Source organism: Parus major, chromosome 25LG1 (genome assembly GCF_001522545.3).
Source record: "Parus major isolate Abel chromosome 25LG1, Parus_major1.1, whole genome shotgun sequence".
Lineage (NCBI taxonomy): Eukaryota > Metazoa > Chordata > Aves > Passeriformes > Paridae > Parus > Parus major.
This window is the reverse complement of record NC_031793.1, coordinates 134,692-144,697: the sequence shown is the minus strand read 5'-3', so window position 1 is coordinate 144,697 and position 10,006 is coordinate 134,692. Positions and strand designations below refer to the sequence as shown.

Genomic DNA, 10,006 nt, shown 5'->3' with positions numbered 1-10,006 from the left:
CTTCCCTTCCCTCTTCCCTTCCCTCTTCCCTTCCCTCTTCCCTTCCCAGCCCAGTGCCTGTGTCCCACCATGGGTGTGGGGTGGGAAATCCCTGCAGGCTCCTGTCATCTGTAAAAGCTGGTTTGGATCCACTGGGCACTAAGAGGCACTTTCATGGCACTTTCAGGTGCCCTGAAATCACCTCTGGAGATTTGAGTCTATGCCCACGACCAGGGCTGGGACTAACAGGGGATGCCTGGGGACACCTGAAGGTGGGAGCTGGATTTGCTTCCCCAAGGGCCCTTGGAGGCTCTGACGGGGGATCCCAGGAGTTACAAACCTGGTGGAGAAAAGCTGATGTGTCTTTGTGAAGAATGCAAACATCCCAGTGGCATTTGCATGTGAACAGGGCTGCTGGGTGTCCTGACATAACCAGCTGCTCCCAGCATCTCCTGGCTTTCCCTCCAAAGCCTCCAAGCTTGTCCACTCTCAGCAAAAGGTGGATGAGGAGTGCTGCAGGCCCAGGACTGTGCAGCTCCTTCCTTGTGCATGCTGGCAGCTCCTTTAGGGTTGGACATTCCTTCCTTCCCTTCCTTCCTTTCCTTCCTTCCCCTCCTTCCCTTCCGTCCTTCCCTTCCCCTGGCACTGTCTCTCCTTGCTTGGCTGCTGCCTGGCTCACCACAAGAGCCTCCCCGATCCTCCTCAGCTGCCCCAGGAGCTTGGCACTCCTGGGTTTGCATAACCAGCAAAGCTTATCCCAAATCCTGCTAAGCCAACTCGGGTGGTGGCGGGGAGACAGCGGATGACAGGGAGCCTCAAGGGAACAAAGCCCACACCCTCTCTGAGTTCTCCATGGGCCACATGCCAGCTTTGGGGTGGGGGCATAGGTGTGCATGCACTGCTCTGCAGTAGAAAGAGAGACAGCCAGGCTCCTACAGCCCCCCATTCCCACACAGAGTGACTTTTGCACCCCCAGACCCGGTGCTGAATTGCTCCTCTCCGCACACATCTGCTCACATCTGTCCCAGCCAAGCAGCAGGGTGTTGGTTGTGTGTGTGGGCAGGCAGGTGTGTGTGTGTCTCCTCAGCACCTGTCTCTCTGCCTCTGTCAGACCCCAGCTTTGATCCTGGGTTTGCTGTCTAACTGCCTGTGTCCTGCCTCTCCCCACTCCTCCCTGTCCCGCTCTGTCCCCTGCATTTCCACCCCGCAGGTTTTACTGGGACCTCATCATGCTGCTCCTGATGGTGGGGAATTTGATCATCCTGCCCGTGGGCATCACCTTCTTCAAGGATGAGAACACCCCTCCCTGGATCGTTTTCAACGTGCTTTCAGACACTTTCTTCTTGGCTGACCTGGTGCTGAACTTCCGGACAGGCATCGTGGTGGAGGACAACACGGAGATCATCCTTGACCCTCACACCATCAAAATGAAGTACTTGAAGAGCTGGTTCCTGGTTGACTTTGTTTCCTCCATCCCTGTTGACTACATTTTCCTCATTGTTGACCTGGAGACCCAGGTGGATTCTGATGTCTACAAGACAGCCCGGGCCTTGCGCATCGTGCGCTTCACCAAGATCCTCAGCCTGCTGCGCCTGCTGCGTCTCTCGCGCCTCATCCGCTACATCCACCAGTGGGAGGAGGTTAGAACCCCTTGGGGGTCTCCTGGTCAGGGTCCCAGGCCAGGCTGAGGGTCCCCAACTACAGGGTGCAGCTCCAAGGGCTGTTTCTAGGAGAAGAGTTTCTCTTCAGCTCCACTCCTGCCTATCCCCCAGATCTTCCACATGACGTATGACCTGGCCAGTGCCGTGGTGAGGATCTTCAACCTCATCGGGATGATGCTGCTGCTGTGCCACTGGGACGGCTGCCTCCAGTTCCTGGTGCCCATGCTGCAGGACTTCCCTGAGGACTGCTGGGTCTCCAAGAACCACATGGTGGTGAGTGGCCAGATAGGGGTGATTCCAGCTGGGATCTGCCGTGGTGGGGAGAGGAGTTGGTTCCCTGTCTCCTACCCCAAGGCTGGAGGTGCTGGGAGATGTGTGTGCTGGTGTCTCTGTGGTCACAGCAGTGACACAGGGCAGAGGGAATCTCTGCACCACCTTCCCATCTCAGCCAACCTTGCTGGAGTCAGGGAATCCCTCAGGGAGGGAACAGGACACTGGGGCTCCTGCCTCCTCCCCCAGAGCAGGGCTGATGCCTGCCCGGAGCTCCACACAGCCCCAGTGCCGCTTCCTGGAGAACTCATCCCTTTGGCCTCCGAGGAACCTTGTTCTTGCTGGGTCTCTGGTCTCCACAGCTTAGGGAGGTGGGACTGGGGGGTTCAACCCCACAGCACCTTCCAACAAACCCCCCCAGCACCACTGTCCCCCATCTGCAGAACGACTCGTGGGGGAAGCAGTACTCGCACGCCCTGTTCAAGGCCATGAGCCACATGCTCTGCATTGGCTACGGGCAGCAGGCCCCCGAGGGCATGACCGACGTGTGGCTCACCATGCTCAGCATGATCGTGGGGGCCACCTGCTACGCCATGTTCATCGGCCACGCCACCGCCCTCATCCAGTCCCTGGACTCGTCCCGGCGCCAGTACCAGGAGAAGGTCAGCGGGGTGGGGGAGGGAGGGCCTGGGTACTGGGGGGAGGGTCCTGGCAAGAGCAAGTCCAGCTCCAGAACCAGCTCAGCACAGCTGCTGTGCCCTGTCGGTTGCAGAGGTTGGGATCTTTGTCCTTGCCGCTCTTCCTCGGGTTGTTGCAGGTGGAGCTCGGGCAGTCCATTGAGAGAGAGAGATCATATTGGGGTCCATCCTGGGGGTCACTTTTGCACAGTGTGGCCCCATCCTGCCCTCTGCCCTGGGCCCACCTGAGTGCACAGAGGTCCTGTCCTTTGCCCCAGAGGTGGCCTCTGGAGCAGGGGTGTCTGTATCTACACCACTGAGGAGAAGGGACACATCGTGCAGCCATGCAGGTGGTCCCAGCTCAGCCCTGTGTGACTCCCCTTGTCCCCACAGTACAAGCAAGTGGAGCAGTACATGTCATTCCACAAGCTGCCTGGGGACACGCGCCAGCGCATCCACGAGTACTACGAGCACCGCTACCAGGGCAAGATGTTTGACGAGGAGAACATCCTGGGGGAGCTCAGCGAGCCGCTCAAAGAGGTGTGGGCACACCACACTCCAGTGGTGGGGGGACAGAGGCTGGTGCTCACAGGGGCCAGGCTCGGTGACTTCCCCACTGACCTGCTCCTCACCCCACAGGAAATCATCAACTTCAACTGCCGCAACCTGGTGGCCAACATGCCCCTGTTTGCCAACGCGGACCCCAACTTTGTGACGGCCATGCTGACCAAGCTGCGCTTCGAGGTCTTCCAGCCTGGGGACTTCATCATCCGCGAGGGCACCGTGGGCAAAAAGATGTACTTCATCCAGCACGGGGTGGTCAGCATCCTCACCAAGGGCAACAAGGAGACAAAGCTGTCTGATGGCTCCTACTTTGGAGGTGAGGCTGGGCTGGGGGACCTGGTGAACGGAGTAGGGGCCAAAAGCTGCCCAGGAGCAGAAGCTGGGGCATCCCTAAAGTTTCTGCCTGCCCATGTCCTCTTGCCCAGTGCCAAAGTCTTGGTATCCACTTCAGTTCTGGTTGGCTGGGGCAGAGGGAACATCCACCACCCCACTGCTGGCCAGGGAGGAGGAGAGTTTAGAGCAGAACATCTGAGCCAGTTTATAGGACACAGGGAGGAAAACAGGCCAGGCCATCACAGCAGCCTCACCTGGTGGCGTCTCCATGGCCTGGAGAGGGAGGAAGACACTGTGCCTGGCCAAGGAGACAGCTGTGGCCTCTGAGCCGTGCTCTGTGCAGGGTGTTGGGGTGCTGGGCAGTCCTGTTCCTGCTCCGAGCTGGGAGGGGGATGGATGGCTGTGCCACCCTGAGCCCAGCCCCGTGTCCCTGCAGAGATCTGCCTACTGACACGGGGCAGGCGCACGGCCAGCGTGAGAGCCGACACCTACTGCCGCCTGTACTCCCTGTCCGTGGATAACTTCAACGAGGTGCTGGAGGAGTACCCCATGATGCGCAGGGCCTTCGAGACGGTGGCCATGGACCGGCTGGACCGCATAGGTGAGGAGTGACCTCCTGGACTCAGCACAACCACCTCTATAGCCACTCCCAGGGCCCACAGGTCCCCAGATCCACAGGTGATGGGGTCACAGAGCTGGGGTGAGGCGATCACAGTGCCCCAGCCCCATGGGTACCCAGCAGTGAGGATGATGGGGAGCGTGGGGAAGGAGCCTGCCCTCTCTCTCTCCATCCCTCCCAGCGAGATCCAGGCAGTGCCATAGGAGAGGCTTCCCTGGGAAAATGTCACTGTACGTGCAGTGTCTGGCAGTGACCTGCTGCTTGTCCTCACTCACCTTTCCTTGCCTGTGGAGGACAAGCAGGACCCCAGCCCCCAGTCCCTTTGGACTCCCCTGTTTTGTCCCTGCTGCTTACACTGCTCCAGTCTGGCCCCTTGCCAGGGTCTTGCTTTCCCTGGAACGCTGGTGAGGTTTTATTGTCCCTTCCCCGCTGCCACCCTGCCCTTCACACTGCCCCCAAGGGACACTCCCATGGTGGGTGACACTCGTGCCTCCCCTCCAGGGAAGAAGAACTCCATCTTGCTCCGCAAGCGAGCCGAGCACAGCTCGGGTCCCCTGAACAACGAGATGATCCAGCAGATCGTGAAGCACGACCAGGACATGGCCCACAACATCCAGGACCTGCAGCAGATGGCGATGGGCCGGGAGCTGAGCGGGAAGCCGGTGATCTGGGAGCCGCTGGTGCACGCTCCCCTGCAGACGGCCGCCGCCACCACCAACGTGGCCATCGCGCTGACCCACCAGCACAGCCTGCAGGCTCACATCTTCCTGCCACCCTCCTCCATCTCCAGCCCGCTCTCGCCCGAGGCCACCCTGCTCACCAAGCCGGTGCGCCGCTCCCAGCCCAGCCTGGGGGGCTCCCGGCCCTCCTCCGTGAGCTCCCCCTCCGGGGTGCAGTCCCACCTCCAGACTCCGGCCGCCGGTTCGCCTTCCTCCCCCATGGTCCAGTCCCAGGCGCCGCTGGAGAGCGGGGGCCAGAGACCGAGCCCCGGGGCGCAGCCCCCGCCCCGTGCGGCGCAGAGGGGGGAGATGGCAGCGGGGGCCAAGCAGCCCCCGGCCCCCGGCCCCCAGCCCCAGCTCTCCAGGTCCCGCGGCGCCTCGGTCTCCACCTCGCTGCTGCAGCAAGCGGCGAGCGCTGCGTCCCCCAGCTCCGAGCAGGCGCTGCCGCCGGGGAGAACGCTCCACTACAGCCTGTCCCGAGCCACCGGCTCCCACATCTCACTCCTGATGCATCCCCAGCAGCTGGTGAAGCACAGGAGCATCCAGGGCCTGCCGGTGGGGCGGCTCACCCAGGATGTCCGCCTCCTCTCTGCCTCCCAGCCCTCCCTTCCCAATAAAGTGGCCCAGCAAGCCGACGGGAGCTCCTTGAAGCAGGGCAGGAAATCTGCAGGGAACCTGGCCCGCAGGTCCTCGCCCTCGGTAGCCGGACTCCTCGCCAAGCCGTGCGCGGGGGTCCCAGGCCAGCCCACACACCCGCAGCAGATGCCTTCAGGATCGCTGGCTCAGCCCGGCCGCTCCTCGGCGGGAGCGCCCGCTCCCCAATCCCCGGGCTCCGCGTCCAGGCAGGCAGCAGGTCCCTCCCGCAAGGGCTCCGTGGCCTTCAGCCCCGAGGTGGAAACGGCGAAGCCCAAACTCCCATCCAACATGTGAGTCCTGGCGGCACCCACACGGGCAGGAGGGACACGGGCATCCCGGCGGCAGAGGAGGCAGGAGAAGCAGAGCACCAGCCCCGCCGGGGAAATGAGGTGAGAGGCAGCACCCGGGGCCTTGGAGGGGCTGATTCAGGCACGAGGGCACGGCAGGGATGAGCATGGGGCCAGCCCCAGAGATGACCTAGCTGGATGAGAAGGGGGCTCTGCTGACTGCCCCAAGGGGGTCACCCTGCCCGGGCTCTCGCCTCTCTGCTCATCACCATCTGTGAGTTCTGCCCTCCTCCCGGAGGCATAGGACGGGTCAGAGCCCTTGCCCAAATTCTGGCCTCTCTTGGGAGCTCAGCTCCCCATAACTGCCCCTTGGGGGCCGGGCCCCCCACGCTCTGTACCGCGTGTCCCACAGCCTGTCCTTGGGGCCAGGCTGGCGCTGGCAGCTCCTCCAGCTTGTCCTCTGTCACAGCAGGGGCTGCCCCATGGTCACCTCGATCCCCAGACTGCTCTGCCCATGCCTTTGCCTTTAGGGTGAGGAGGGAGAGGCAGCCCCCTGGGTCCGCTGCCCGGGTGGAGGGAGGAGGCCGGAGCCATGGCTCCCCGGGCAGGCAGAGCGTGGGGGTCCAGGGTCAGCAGTCCCCCTTCCTGGAGTGCCAGGGCCTGGGGGTCCCGGGCAAGGCTCCCCTGGTGTGATGAGTTCCAGGGGGCAATGCTGGGGGCAGAGGGGTCTCCGCTGAGCAGCCCCCCAGTCCCTGTCCCCAGCTTGTGGGACTGTTTTGCCTCAGAGGTGCTGAGTCACAGTGAAGTTTGGATGTGCTGCTGAGTAGGGCTCTGCCCCACACCTGGGCACTGCCTCCCCCACGTGCCCCCGTGGGTGCAGCCGGGGGGGATTCTGCTGCCTGCAGCTCCAGGAGGATGCTGAGAGGTTCAGCCCAAGGGGACCCCTCTGTGGCTCTAGGAGGATGCTCACAGGGTCACCTGCAGGAACCCCACTGCCTGTGGCTCCCGGAGGATGCTCAGCCCGGGCTCTGCTCCCCTGCCCTGCGCTGCAGTCCCGTTTCCAGGTTGCCTGGAGATGTCAGTCACCAGCGCCGCAGGAGCAAAAGGTTGTCACATGGAGATGCCAATCCCGGGCAGCGCCTGGGTGACGTGCGGGGCTGTGGGGTCACCCCCCATGGATCGAACAGGGCCCCGGGGTCCCCACAGATGTCCCCCTCCCCCCTTAGAGACAGTAGTGTGCAATGTGTGTGCGAGTCGTGGCTCTGCCGAGCAGCCGAGCTCTGCTTACAGTGTCGCTTTGGGCCAACCGTGTTCAGTCCTGGTTAGAGTAGTGTCCCCTCCGACCCCGCCGCGCTGTGCGAGCTGCTTCCCACCCCCGGAGTCAGGAACCATGGCTTGTCTTCGTGCTCTGGGGCTCGGACCCGCAGCACAGCGGGCGAGGTCTTGTTCCCCTCGGTACTTTAATGAAGTGAGGCGTTCAGTTCTCCACCCTCGTGTTTCGGGGTGTCGGGAGCGCTCCGGAGCGCAGAGCTGCTCTGGGAGCCCGGCCTGCGGGGTGCAGCAGCCCACCAGGAATCCCGGCAGTGCCTGCCAGAGGGGATGTCCTGCACTGCCTTTTTCCCATGGATTTCAACTGCCCTTCCCCGTCCATTCCCACGTCCCGCTCCATCCCCGTGGTCGGTGTGTCCCCAGCAGCCCCTCGGGCAGGGATCTGCAGCGGAGCCGCGTGTCCCACGTCCCCTGAACAGTGTCAGAGTCCACACCGCGTGATGTAGATGTGTTAGCAGCCACCCCAGTGCCCCGCAGAGCGCAGAGGGCCGGGCTCAGACAGCACCGAGCTCCCGCTGGCCGCGCCTCCGGTGCACCCTCCTCACTCCAGAGCCCCGTGTCGGGAGCCAGAGCCACCCTGTGCTCCTGTCACCGCCACCCCTGCCCTGCGCCGTGGCTCCTCGCGGCCCGGTGCTCACCCCGGTGGAGGCTGGAGGGGCTGGGGGTGCCGGCCGTGCGCGGGCGCAAGTTTAGCCACCAAAGACCACGATCCTCCACTCTTGCACTCACGGCAGTCGATGTACAGAGCTTGTAGTTTTCATATCGCAGAGAATTTAAGAGCGTTTTTTTATTTTTTGGTCGTTGTACATAATGGATTTAAATAATAAAGAGAGATTCTGAGCTGGTCTGGGGGGGAACTCCTTCTGCACCTCCTGCGACCCCACAGCACCCCGCCTGGGGATGGGACAGGACAGGGGGATGCTGCAGCACCTCAGCTCCAATCCTGGCGCTCCGCAGAGCCGGGAGCAGCCAGGACACCCTCGGCAGCCACCCAGGGGCCTCTCCCAGGCCCCACAGACCGGGGTGGAGCAGCAGGAGCCCAAAGGCAACAGGTCCCCTCCCACCCACCGCAGTCCCCTTCGGCCGTGGGCAGATTAATGTTTAATCTTTGGCTGTTTTCCCCTTCCATCTCCGTTCCCTTTATTGCCGGGGGGAGGGGCAGGTTTGATACCGCCTGATTGCAGAGCAGACTCGAGGCATTAACGCGATTAAATGAAGGTCACAGAGCGCAAGGTGGGCTGGGGGGCACCCAAGCCACGGCACTGCGGCGTTTGCAGCCCCTGGCGCAGGAATCGGGGCACAGCTCTGGCTGCTGTACCGTCGTCACCTGCCACAGCAGCCTCAGCACCGCGCAGGCAGGGCACAGGGACAGGCCAGACACGGCCACTGGGCACGCTGGCAGTGGGCACAGGCAGGGTGTGGGCAGGACACGGTGGCAGCAGGACGTGGGCAGGACTCAGGACACGGTGGGCAGGTGCTGGCGGCCACCCCGCTCTGCCCCGCGTTGCCCACAGGACGCTGCTGCAGGAATTAGGCTCTGTGACACACAAAGAGCTCAATGCTGATTAGCGGTTTCTCTCTAATTTGATTATTTCAGATTACACCGCAGCCAGCCTGATTAAGGGGGCACGGGGCTGCTCTGCGGGGAGGCCGGGAGCAAAAAGAGCATTTTTTTGGGAATGAATTCCAGCATATGTCCCATTCCAATACTCTTCAATCCAGTTTGTGTCCATCTGCAGGGCTGGCGGCTCGAGCGGCCGAGGCAGCGGGGCAGGGACCGGCTGGGCCCCACCGCGTTCCGGGGCACGGCAGAGCCCCGCTGCCCTCCCGGAGCTCAGGGCAAAGCCCCGGGATACGAGGGCCCCGCAGAGCCCCGGAGGAGCGGGCAGCCCGTCCCCGGTTCCCTCTCCCCAAGGACACCCGTCCTGGAACCGGAGGCTCTGCCCCGCGTCCCCACGTCCCCGGGTGCGGCGGGAGGGGGATTAGAGGGCACCAGAGAGATTAATTAACCCGGGTGAGCCGGGATTAGGGGATTCGGGGCGGGCGCCAATCTGCGGGGCGGGGGCCCAGGCAGGAGCTGCGGACAACAGGGAAGGTGTCACCGCGAGTGCCCACCCAGCGTGTCCTGGGCCCAGGTCACCCCTGCGGCATCCCCTCGAGGGTCCACGGGCAGCTGGACCCCCCGGCACCCGGAGTTTCTCCCACGCACACAGGTGTGCGGTGCACCCCACCCTCACGGCACCCCACACCTGTACTGCACCCTATACCTGAGCAGCGCCACACCTGTACAGCACCCACACGGTGAGCCACGCCTGCACCTCACCCCACACCCGCTCTGTACCCCAGAACTGAGCTGCACCCCACACCTGAACAGCACGTCCGATGCATGGTGCCCCACACCTCCACGCACCCCTCAGCTGCACTGCACCCCACATCTGTACCGCACCCCACATCTGTACTGCACCCCACACCTGTACTGCACCCCACATCTGTACTGCACCCACACCTGTGCTGAACCCCACATCTGTACTGCACCCCACATCTGTGCTGCACCCACATCTGTGCTGTACCCCACACCTGTGCTGCACCCACATCTGTGCTGCACCCCACACCTGTACCGCACCCCACATCTGTGCTGAACCCCACATCTGTACTGCACCCCACATCTGTACTGCATCCCACATCTGTACTGCACCCCACACCTGTGCTGAACCCCACACCTGTACCGCACCCCACACCTGTGCTGCACCCCACACCTGTGCTGAACCCCACATCTGTACTGCACCCCACATCTGTGCTGCACCCACATCTGTGCTGCACCCCACACCTGTGCTGCTCCCCACATCTGTGCTGCACCCCACACCTGTGCTGAACCCCATACCTGTGCTGCACCCACAGCCGCATGGTATTCCACACCTGCATGGAGACCCAC

General features: G+C 63.1%; 1 protein-coding gene across 1 annotated transcript in view; it reads left to right on the top strand.

The window, feature by feature from the left end:
* HCN3 (hyperpolarization activated cyclic nucleotide gated potassium channel 3) overlaps positions 1 to 7,921 on the top strand; it is a 9,750-nt gene extending 1,829 nt beyond the window's left edge. The window contains exons 2-8 of the mRNA XM_015650178.2: positions 1,190 to 1,619; positions 1,752 to 1,913; positions 2,354 to 2,572; positions 2,981 to 3,127; positions 3,227 to 3,467; positions 3,921 to 4,085; positions 4,605 to 7,921. Of these exons, the coding sequence (XP_015505664.1) occupies positions 1,190 to 1,619; positions 1,752 to 1,913; positions 2,354 to 2,572; positions 2,981 to 3,127; positions 3,227 to 3,467; positions 3,921 to 4,085; positions 4,605 to 5,752 (2,512 nt within the window). The 3' untranslated portion in view covers positions 5,753 to 7,921. The remainder of the gene's footprint in view (positions 1 to 1,189; positions 1,620 to 1,751; positions 1,914 to 2,353; positions 2,573 to 2,980; positions 3,128 to 3,226; positions 3,468 to 3,920; positions 4,086 to 4,604) is intronic.
* The last annotated feature ends 2,085 nt before the right edge of the window (positions 7,922 to 10,006 follow it).